We start from the raw sequence: 12,232 nt of genomic DNA, 5'->3' as shown, positions 1-12,232 counted from the left end.
GATTTTGACCGCCAACATCGAAATCATGACAACCCCAATCTTGATATCTTGAAATTTGCCCAAAACTACTTCATAAGTGACCAAATACCTCGATAGCGATATTGCTACGATATTGTAGGGATGACTATTGGTACTTTCGCGCAATATGAACACAATGAGATTTTACGTAATAATAATAAAAGTACATTTACAGTACAGTAAAGTGGATATAATGACTAAATGGGTGAAAGAAAGTGTTAGAACAAGGAGGACTTGTATGTATGAGTTCACTTCACTTTGATTCAATGCAGCCTTTAAGCCCAGTAAAAGACAACGCTCGTGTCATATCATGGTATAACGCTATCCAACATGCTATCATGACAACAGTACATGAACGATAACGAAGCCAAGCTCAACCATACGGCACAATAATACTGGCAAGCGCTAAAATTGTGTAAATGTATCTGTTTTTCATGAACTTAAAGCATGAAGGGATGCAAAAGTACAAACAGAAAGTGGTTTTAAAGTCAAACAACGACTGTGATGTTAAAATTCCTATTCTCAGCTTTAGTACAAGTGTATTCAAGACCTCATCTGACAAACAGTCCAGGAACTGTGTCCATTTTTTTTGCCACGTGTCCAGTTTTCGGGAACAGAAAGTAATTGGACAAGTTAAAGCGACATTAAATCAGATTAAGTCATCATATTTAATATTTCAGTGAGTCAGAAGTCTCCAGCCCACTGATTTCAGCAGACATTTGGTTTCCTCATGTGATGCTCTGCAGGCCTGCACTGCAGACACGCTCACTTCGTGCTTCTTCAGGGGGATTTCTTTGGGTCTAAGTCTGGTCTTGAGCGACTTTACGCTCACTAAACGATCCAAAATGATGCAAATATTTAAGTTCTGACCATTACATGATCCTGAAAATGTCACTCAGAACACGTTACTCTCTTCGATACCGCCTGACGTCTCTGTATATGTGTGTGTTTATCCGACTGACCTGCAGAGCGCTGTTGAGGAAGCAGCTGTTCTGTCCCGGCTCGTTGCTCAGGCCTTTGCTGGGTGCGATAGAGGTCATGGTTCTCGGGGTCACCAGCCCCTGCACCCCGCCTACTGCTCCGCCACCCGACGCAAAGTAGTTCCTCTTCCACGACATCACTACCTGGACGCCCCCGTTTCCACGGCGAGGCGGGGAAGGGGCGGGGCAGCAGACCAGGCGACGGCCTCTATGTCACTCCCATGAGAGAGAACGAGGGAGAATAAGAGAAGAGTGGAGGAGGAGGAGGAGGAGGAGGAGGAAACGGAGGGAGGAAGAGGAGGGAGGCGGCAGCGGCAGATCGAGGAGATACGGAGAGTCTTGGATGGGGATTTGGCACCCATACAACCCTCCCCCTCTCCAGCCGTGTTTTTACTTTAAAATCTGTCCACTTGCTGGAGCCAGCGGTTGGCTTTTTGTTTCTCTTTTTTTAGCTCCTTGGATTTAGCAGTTGGTGTTTGAGGACATGAGAGCGTGTCCAAAGCATCCTTTGGCAGACTCTGTGAGATAAATGTTGATGTCCCATGTGTGGGGGTGGGGAAGGGAGCCTTCAATGCCTTCTTCTCCTCTTTCACTTCGCCTGTAAGACACAAAGACCAACGTGTTAGGTATTGGTATTGGTAAACTATTGGTATTAGAAACTACTTAAACAAAACACATGCAAAAGTATTTTGAGCTGTTAAACGTATAATTTGTAGAATATGGCCAGAATTTGAAGGTAGTACCAAAAACATAGGGGGCAGCATTTCACCAGAGTAACTCACACTGCTGCTCTTTGCTAGCTATTCTTGGCTGTAGCTAGCTAACGTTAGCTTGGAGCCAGTGTCCGTAGAGTTTGCCTAGACTGGAATCTCGACCAAGACTATGACTTTGGGGACGAGAAGACGTGGAAATGTGTTTTACGATTAGTTAACAAGGCAGTTAAGCGTGGGTTAATTCAGTTAAAGAGAGGAAAATGCAACCACTACTGCTGTTAGCTTATCTCATCCCAATCGCTGATGACATACTGAAGTTTTCAAAGTAGCTCATGAGGGGAAAAAAATGTTTTGAGTTCATTTCCATAGGTTAATTTCAAACGCAGACGGGAATATTGTTAGTTAAATATTGCCGTTAAAGATAAATATTAAATCAAACCAATATTAAACCTACATTAATGCTGCAGCTTCATGTTGCCTTTTAGCCTATTTAGCTTAATGTTTTGGTTTTATTGCACATTTTCCTTTCAGTTTAGTCTAATTATTCTCCCCAAAAATGCTCTTAAAAAACCCACTGAAGACAATCGTCCTGGCACCAGATAGCAGACACAGTTATCAACAAGTGACACTTTTAGCAGCTAAAAAGCAAGATATTATCCTCAGATGGTGGTGGAGACCAAAACAGAGCTAAAAGTGGTGAAAGACAGAAAGACAAGACTAAAGGAATGTTGCTTCCTGTCTGCTTGATATTTAAGCTAGCAAATGCTTGCTAACACGCTAGCCACGGCAAACATGAAAGCTAAGGAGGTTTTGATGTTCTTGTGCCCCCTAGTGGCCACAGACACATTCATTCAAGACTGTCATTTCATTGCTTTTGCACCGTGAATCATGAAAACAACATGAACACAACAGTGTTTGTCAGGGTAACACAACATCAGTGATGCGACGCAGCAACTGCTCGGAGAAATCTGTTATGTCATAATCAGTACTTAGGGACATTAGCTAGAGCTTATGCTTGCTATACGGCATCCGAATGTGAGTGTGTGTGAGGGAGATTGTGGGGGGAAAAAAGAGGCAATCTGTGTGTGTGTTTGTCACCCTACTGTAAGTCTGCGTGGGTGTGTGTACATGAAGTTGCATAACACCACAGGGCAGTAGCTAACAGATCCGCAGTGCCCCCCCTCCACCCCTCTGCCGCCACCCTCCCCATCCCTCTCATCCCCTATAGCTTCGGCGTGGTTTGCCGGAAAGGCCACAGGGCACGGCGGATGCTGCGGCGAGCGGGGCAGCAGCGTGGGCTGTCGCTATGACGATGGCCACATGGTATCCGGGGTGGCGAGGTGGAGCGACGAGGGGGTGGGATGGAGGTAAGGGTGCGGTGTCGTGACAAGGCTGGCACGGGGGGGGGGGGGGGGGGTGCATCGGAGCGAATACGGAAGGGAAACATTACGCAACGTTACAAATTCAGTTCATCCACTTATCTGTCTGTCTGTCTGTCTGTCTGTCTGAAAAACAGAGACGTTCACGTTCGTTACATTCATCCATAAACAAACAAATCCAAATTGCCAGAGGATTTATAAAAGGATTTGGCTGGCATGCCCCCGTGTGCCATTTTTTCCTCCACAGCACAGCATCCTGAGCTTCTGTCTCAGCATACAGTGTGTGTACGCCTGTGTGCGAGTGTGTGTGTGCGTCTCCCGCTGAGCCTGTGTGGAGTGTGTGATCACACATCCTCTCTCTCTCCGACTGCACCCTGCAGCCACACACAACCGAGATGGCTCTGGCAAGCCCTCGCACAAGCGCTGTTTATGTGTGTGTGTGTGTGTCAATGTGTGTGTTTTTTGTGTGCGTGTGTGTGTCCCCACATCTTCGGCTAGTTACCATGGAAATAGGCCAAGCAGCAGGCACGCGGGGGAAAAGCCGAACCATGTGATTTAACTGAGAGACACACTGTGCTGCACTGGTTGAGACGGCACACACAGACACAGACACACACACACACACACAAGGCTGGCGAGTGATGATGATGTGTATTGATGGTGGAGAGTTCCTGGAAGCCAGAGTGAGTCAAGGCACAAGTCAATCAAACTCCCTGACCCTGCGCTGGCAGGCATAAGGAAACCAGGACCTGTGGTCTCAGTCCAGACAGCGACCACACATGAAAGACATTTTCCACGTGAGATGTTGAGGTGAGGACACAGACACACCGTGTGTGTGTGTGTGTGCAGCGCGTGGGTGTAGTGTGTAGTGTGTAGTGTGTGTCGCTTCATCCTCTTGCCGAATGGAAATCAGTCCGAGCTGAACTTTAAGCATTTAAGGGAAGTGTCGCAAAGTGAGGTCCAGAATAAGGACCGGGTTTAGGTTTTATTTAAAGGGTTAGTTCACCAAAATGTGGTGAACTATCAAGTGCTAAAATATCAATAAGATTACTGCTGCCAACCTAATACAGTTACATTTTAAACTGAATTTTGTTTGTGGTGGTCACAGTATTGAAAAATGTCGACTGAAAAACTCAACAGAAGCGTATCTGGTCCTGTAGAGCTGCAACGATTAGTCAATCACTTATCAATCGCCAACTATTCTGATAGTTGATCAATCGTTTTTCAGGATTTTCAACCTTTCTTTTCTCTTCCTTCCAGCTCTCAGCCCGTTTGCTGGGAGTTTACCCGAGGACAGAGTCTGAAGGATGGCTCGACGCCTGTTTGATCCCAGGTGCCCTGTCACGCTTCCTCTCTGATCCACATCTCTGCGATTAATGTAAACATTCGGCGCAAACATCCGTCCGTCATTCTGTCGCCCCGTGGGATCAAGAATCAGCAGCAGCAGCGGCAGATTCGACACATGTTCATTCCATTTTCCATCGCTTAATTTTCATGATGTTTACTCAATTTCTCAGCCTCCCTCCGTCACGTCTCTGTGCTTTGCTAAGAAGACGAGAAGGGTATTTTGGTGATACATAGCGAGGTCACTTCATCTCCTCTAGGGATTGGTTTTACCACGAGGGTTTCACTGTGGTCTATATTGGAACAGCTGGGTTTCCATCCAAGTATCGGAAAAGCATCCAAGCACCTGATCTCCCTTACAGTATGAGGATTTTATAGTTGAACTGGAAGTCAGGATGGGGATATTGGATTTCCAATGAATTATGTGGCCAAAAGTATGTGGACAACCAAACAAAGTAAATGGACACAGGACCTGTACAGGCATTCAATCCTTCCAGATGTTGTAACCTTGTTGGAGGAGTTTGTTCCCATTCAGCCTCGGGCTGCACAATACTGGAAAAAATAACTGACATTGAGATATTTGGGTTTCTGCAATATGAAAACGTTGCCTGACCAATACATCTGTTGGCTTGTATTATTGGCTGATAGTGACCTATCAGAGCTATATCAGAGATTTATCGTATCAGAGAATAAGTTGTCTGATATGCACCGATATGACAAGTTGCTTGGGGTAGCGTCTAATTATGGGGTTGGGCCAATTTAAAATCTTCGAACCAGTTTGTTAGAAGAGTGAACTGGGAGGGTAATACCAAATTTCACCTCTAGATGTCGCACGAGATTCAGCCGCTCACACGAGGAACAAAATGAGAGCCCATGAATGAGAGTGTAGCAGCACTACAGTCCATCAGGGCAACTGCAACAGCTCATGTTTTCATTTCTTAGAACAACAATTCAACTTAACTTGTCTTTTTCTTAAGTTTAACATCTAAATGATAAATAAAATAAGACTTCAGCCAAGTGAAACTGAAGAAAAGATGGTAGCAGTGACAATTCAAGTAGTCACATATGTGAACCAACTTCCTGGCTATAAAGTTACCTGGGTTCTCCATGTTGTGGGGCCAACCGAGCCGGCTAACATCCGGTTTAGCACCCGGCTAACTTGAACAGAGATGCAATTATGCAGGCTTTATTGTTTGCAAGGTCCATTCAGTAGCTGTTGATCATATCACACAATCTTCCTCAGCAGATGAAGTTGCCAAGTTGTTCGAATCAAAAACTTCAGAACAATTACCAACTGCTGTTTTCAAGGTCAAGACTTATTTGACTAAGAGCATGGTGTCCATATACTTTTGGCCATATATTTGTTGATATAACCTCCCTGAAAGGTCACGTGTAAAGAATCATCATCTGATCGTTTCTCATTATTCAAATTTGCTCGTTCGTTCTCCATTTCACGATCCTGTTTATTCTCTTCGGCTGAGGCGACAACATTTCGACATTTGAAAACTGGCCTTGGAGCCGGATGGAAACTGGACGCTGCTTTGTGATGTGAATGTGCTGCTGTCTCTTCTCTCCTCCTCTCTGCTGGTGGTTAGTGTGGCTCGGTGACAGTGACACCGGTGTCATGCAAGCTGAACAAAGAGCTGATACTGTCCCCCGAGGACAATAGCCTGTCTCTCACACTGTCTCGCTCGCACTCGAGCAAACATAAAGGCGAGAAGTATATTTATACATCGCTGTAAAAGAGAGAAGTCTTGATCCTTTCTTTCACAAACTCTTTCCGTCTCCTTCCTCTCTCTTGCCTCCCATTCACTTCATTCCTGCTCTCTGTCTCTCACTTTCTTCCACTGACCCCTATTTTCCATTCTCATTCACTCTCTCCACTTCTTCGCCCATTCATCTCTGTCTGTTTCCTTTTTCCGTTTCCGAAAAAACTTCACTTCACATGCATGTGAACACACACACACACACACACACACACACACACACACACAGTGGTTTCCCTGTAACTGGGTTATGTGTAACTTCAAATAGCCTTAGTTGACAATAGGGAGAGCCCAGAGTTCATCCTCCCCTCTGCGCTCCTCTCTCTCCTCCTCTTTTCACACTTTGGATCTAAAGAGAAGTTTTACATATATGTGTGTGTGTGTTTTTCGAGTGTGTGTGTGTGTGTTTCGAGTGTGTGTGAACATACAGTAGTCACACGTGCAGCTGCATGTGCGAGCGTTTTACCGAGAACGAGATCTCTTTTTTTTTTTTGCAAGATTCAAGGTCATTTCCCCACTCAGACTCCGTAACGTTAAAAGTATGCATGTCCAAAACACACACACACGTAATCGCACACAAGCACACAAACACACACACACACGTGCGCGCCGTAACCTAGATGCAACCCATTATCGCCGTGGCACATGTGCGCACCCAATCCTATTAGTGGAAAATATAAAGAGGGGTGAATATTTGCTTAATATTTAGGCTATTGCATAACCATCCTTATTTATGGTGCATGCTGGGAATTATGTGAGATTTCTACAGTTTAGGTCGGAGTACAGGGGGAGAGGAGAGGAGGAGGTACAGGGGGTTTGGGGGTGATGGGGAGGAAGGTGGAGTAGAGAAGAGGAAAAGAAAGAAAGAGAGAGAGGAGAGGAGAGGAGAGGAGAGGAGAGGACCTGTTTGAGTGCGATGGAGAGAAAGATGGAGGAAAGGAAAGGAAAGAAAAAGGAAAGGAAAGGAGAATAGGGAAGAGGAGAGGAGATGAGTGGAAATGAAAGAAAACAAGAGGAAAGGAAATGAGAAAAGAGGAGAGGAGAGAAGGGGAAAGGAAAGAAGAGGGTAGAGAAAATGAGAGAAATGGAAATGAGAAAATAGGAGTTGAAAGAAGAAGAGAGGATAAGCAAAGGAAAGACGAGACAAGACAAGAAGGAAAACAAAGGAGAATAGAAGAGAGGAGATGAGAGGAAAGGAAAGAAAACTAGAGGAAAGGAAATGAGAAAAGAGGAGAGATGGGTAAAGGAAAAGAAAGGAAAGGAATATAGAGTAAGGACAGAAGAAAAGATTAGAGGAGAGGAAAAACTGACAAATGGTAAAAGAAAGTAAAAAGGAAAGAGAGGAAAGAAAAAGAAGGAAGGAGAGGAGAGGACAACGTGAGACTTTTCATTGAATAAACAACCACCTATCAATGACGATATGGCAAAAACAGAAAGAGCACTCGGGCAGATGGTAAAGGTCAAAGGAGACATATGAGCGTGCCTTTCTTTCCCTCTCCTCCTTCTTCATCCTCTGCCATGAAGAAGATAATCTGCTCTTCTTCATACCTCGGCCCTCTTATAATCCCCTACATGTGGATCCAAACCTGACCACGAGGCACGAACACTTCACACTGAAATGTCAACAAAGCACGAACGCCCCCGGGAAACCGAGACACGAGGCGAGATTATTCACACATGGCCACATCTAGGAGGAAATACTCTGAGGATTAAAACCAATTAAATCAATTTAAGTGAATCTAATGGACTTATTGTCTTGAAATACTCGCCACAAAACAATGACACTTTGAGATCTGATCTCAAAGACTGAAGTATGACAAGGCTGTCTGTCTGTATTCTGGATATTCACAAGATATCATCAGGTTTTATCGTACAAAATCCAAAACAATCGCATGAGAGATGAGATTTTTAAAAAACAAGCTAAAAATAGATCCAAGTCCAAAATCATGAGCATGGAGCTCGGTTGCCCGGTTGTCCACCGACAGCGACAAACAACATCAAACCGTCTTCCCTTGAGTGTTTTCAATAACGCCACCTCCAAGTAAAATACTTCTGAGAGGGCTTTTCTGGCAGTGTGCATCCAGGACATCCCTCCTCCTCTTCACTCGCACAGTATGAAAAGGCTGTAAGACGAGGATACTGTACCAAAGCTACAGTGACAGCTCATGAAATATGGACACAGCAGTGTTCGTAAGGACATGTCGTACTGAATAAGGTACAAATACGGGCATCGAGCTGGTGTTTTTAAAGCTAAAGTGAATAAAGGGATACACCCACATGCTTACATTAAAGGATAAGTTCACCCAAAAATGAAAACATTCAGTCGTGCTGATGGAAAGTCAGGTCACTTCTGGAGCCTGACAGCAAAACAGTGTCTCCAGAAGCCCTGAGATCCTAAACCGTTATTTACAACCTTTTTACATGAGCAATATGTACGTATGCTATGTAGTACGCTAACTAGCTAGCCCCAGACCTTAAGACCAAGGACGTTACATTAAAACCTGGACACAGCGTTAGAGACAGAGCTCCACTCACTCCTACAAAAGCTGCTCAGTAGCACATGAAGCCTAAATGGCTCGACTTACAGCTATACAATTTACCTGGATCTTCAGCGTTGTGGGGCCCGCGGAGCTAACTTCCGGTTTAGCGCCCCGGCTAAGTTGAAGAGAGATAAAATAATTTAATCATGCTGCTCTTCTAGACTTTTCCAAACTTTATTGGACCGAACGGCTCAAATTCTGACTGTGAAACGAGTCGGAGCCGTTTTACAGACGCTTCTTTCACAGTGTTAGCTTCTGGGAAAAACAAAGTCTTCAAAGTCCGGCGCTCTTCCTCGAGGTTTTGTTAGTTTGTTGTTGTTTTTTCTCACAGCGGTCCAAAGGTCCCGTGCGAGCAGTCTGAACACCAACACTCCGGCTAGCTGCATGGCTAACTGAGCTAACAAGCCAACAGTAGCTAAACAGAACACAGCTAGCAGCAGTTAGCTACTCTGGTGATGTGTTGTTTGGAGTGGGAGCTCGACAGGTGGCCGGTTCTTACATGATGCACCTCAATGTAGCCGCTAAGCTAAAGGTTTAGCGCACACCCCGTCAAAATAAAGTACCGTCAAATCAACATGAACCAATTCTTTAAACAAGTCCCCGTCTACTCGAGCTGTTTAGGAGAACGCTGCGACGCTGTTTCAGCGTGAAGCTCCAGAAATGTTTCGTGGACCACCAGGCGTGAGGGTGACGAGAAACCGCCTGACTTTGTTCCTTTTTTTGGGTGAACTCGTCCTTTAAGTGTGAAAAAAGAAAAGCTCACTGTCTTCCAGAGTGAAAACTAAAAGTGATGATCAGTCCAACTTGAAAATGTCAAGGCGACATTTTCGGCTCAGTGCGGAGGGAGACGCTGTGTGTGTGTCCTCACGTGTGTGTTTGGTTTGTAGAGGACATGTCGGCACATTTTGGGAAACGCTGCTGCTGTCTTATAGTTTAAGTTTTATATAAACTGATGATTAAAAGTCCTTAGAAGTAGCAGTGAGGAGGACGTGGCACCCTATTCTCCCTCTTTATGTTAAGTGTTCACGTGCGGAGCGGGCGCGTGAGGCAGCAGCAGAGGGGCTGTGTCACCGTCGCTAATGTGACGGCGCGCGGGGCCGGCGGCGGTGATGCGGGGCCCGGTGAGGGGGCCAAAGTCATCAATCACGCGGATCGAAACCGCAACGTTAAATCAATAGCGGCCCCCGGGAGCGATGACAGCGGAGCGTGAATCCGCCTCGGTAAAAGGCTGCGGTCTCTCGGCCATCCATCAACAAGTCCGCGCGGTGTACAGCGGCATGTACCTGGCGGGACGGCCCGGACCGTAACACCTGTTATCCCTGGACTGTGATGCAACTTGAGATGGGAGTAGGGAGGGAGGGGAGGGGGAAGCGATGTCCGGTTAAAAGCGGCAGCCACGCGGAGGAGTTGCTGCGTAGAGGGGGGATTAAAGACCCCGCGCGCACCTGAGAAAAACCCCTGAACCTGGCAGGAGGAAACACAGCACGAGGAGAGGCATGTGCTGCTGATGAGAGTGATGGCGACAGTGATGGAGATGATAGGAAAGAGTGTCACGAGAGCACATCTGTTGAGGATCACATCTGGTCGACACGCTGACTTGCCCCCCCCTTACCCCCATAAACACACACACACATACACGCACACACGCACACCTACTGATGGTGTATTTCGTCCCGTCACACGCGCGCCCCTCTATCCGTGATGGAGCCCATGCAGTCGTGCGGAGCGTGCGGGTTTGTTTTTTTTCTTTTTACTCACCCCGGCTGCTGTCGCCGCCAGTCTCCGTCCGCTCGCGTGTCCTACCGTGTGATTTAACGGGAGAGAGGGCGAGCCGTGGGCGCATCCAGCCCCCACCAGCGCCATCCAGCGCTGCGGTCGCGGCACGCCGCTCTCGCGATACCACCGTGCCATCTTCCCAGCTCTCTCCCGTGGAGTGTGTGTGTGTGTGTGTGTGTGTGACGTAGCGGTTTTTATGTGGCGGGTTTGCTCAGCACGATGGCGCCGCCTTCCGGGCACGAGGCGAAAAGAGCGCGAGGGTGGTGATGATGTCATCCCGTGTGGTCTCACCTGTTGTCTCTTTCTCTCTGTTTTACTCGTAAGATTAAGATTTACACTATATATATCCAACAAATCTATATTTAAATAGATATTTAGATTAAGACAAGAATATTTAACACCGTATGGTAAATGTCACATACACAAAAGCAGATTTACCAAAATGTCCCCTAACTTTAAAGGTTTCCTATGTGAATTTAAAGATGTGTTGTTTACCTTTTTATATCTTCCATTCTTTCTTTTCTTTCCATTATATACAGTAGGCTACATGGCTGGTGTTTTTGATTGTTTTTCAATAAAGTTAGTTTAAAAAGTCTCTCTCTCTCTTTCTTTTACTAATAAGACCGAAGAAGTACACATCAGACTTTCACCCATATTTATCCAACAAATCTGTTTCTATAAATTTTTAGACACTGAAAACAAATGCAGCTTTTGGTTCTGATGGACCAGAATCTTCAACGCATTTATTTCACTTTTGTAGGCACTCGATCACTTTCTGGCCTCAAAATTGAGTATAAACATGTCATCATTAATTATGTATGGTAAATTTCACACATACAAATGCACATTTACCAAGATTTCCCCAAACTTTATAGGTTTCCTGTGCACATTTAAGGAATATATTAAAACTCTGGCACTTATTGACAATAAATAATGTAACAAAACCGTTCATCTTTTCACAGAGGAATGATGTGTTTAGTTCTTTCTTTCTTATAATGTCTTATTTTTCTGTTCCATTATACATACTACATGTCTGCTGTGTTTGTATATTTGACAGTTTTTCAATAAAGCTCATTAAAAAAAGAAAGTCTCTTTCTCTCACACACCTCCACAGTCAGATGTAACCCGCTGTCAGCGACATGTAGAGGACATCTGCTTAATTGGTATCATTGGAGACCTGCCAGTGCCAGTTTACAGTCACAGCCTGAACACATCGCTATTCATAGAGCAGGTGAGAGAGGTCATGGGGACATTGTTTAGTAGTTTGGCAGCGACTTTTAATACCAGTGGCTTATAGAAATGAAAAGAAAAAGAAGAGAGCAGCATACAAGACATTTTGGAAAATATCCCTCACTTTGCTGTCACAAGTTAGTGAGCAGATTGATGTTACTTTTAGGTTTGTATGATAAATATTAAGCTACAGCCAGCAGGTGATTAGCTTAGCATAAGTAATAGAAACAGGGTGAAGCAGTTAGTCTGGCTTGGTCAATAGTCCGGATAATTGTGCCCTTTTTATACATTTTGAAGGCTACAAACAATCAAGAAATAAGTTTGCTGTTAGCCGAGAGTTGGTTGAGAATATCTAGGCAGTATCACGCTCATGTCTGTGAAGTATAAAGGAAGCTACATCCAGCAGCAGCTTAGTTTAGCGTCCAATTAAGACTGTAAACAATGGGGGAAAGCCATCCAGCTAACAACATCCAGGAGCAGTAGCAG

The 12,232-nt window shown here is 45.2% G+C and overlaps 1 protein-coding gene across 1 annotated transcript in view; it reads right to left on the bottom strand.

The window, feature by feature from the left end:
* usp54b (ubiquitin specific peptidase 54b) overlaps positions 1–10,628 on the bottom strand; it is a 58,743-nt gene extending 48,115 nt beyond the window's left edge. The window contains exons 1-2 of the mRNA XM_084341763.1: positions 10,499–10,628; positions 981–1,596 (exon numbers count right to left, since the gene is read on the bottom strand). Of these exons, the coding sequence (XP_084197889.1) occupies positions 981–1,136 (156 nt within the window). The 5' untranslated portion in view covers positions 1,137–1,596; positions 10,499–10,628. The remainder of the gene's footprint in view (positions 1–980; positions 1,597–10,498) is intronic.
* Between the last annotated feature and the right edge of the window lie 1,604 nt (positions 10,629–12,232).

The sequence above is a fragment of the Pagrus pagrus genome (assembly GCF_965226575.1).
Source record: "Pagrus pagrus genome assembly, chromosome: 21".
Taxonomy (NCBI): Eukaryota; Metazoa; Chordata; class Actinopteri; order Spariformes; family Sparidae; genus Pagrus; species Pagrus pagrus.
This window is presented reverse-complemented; position numbering and strand designations above follow the sequence as displayed.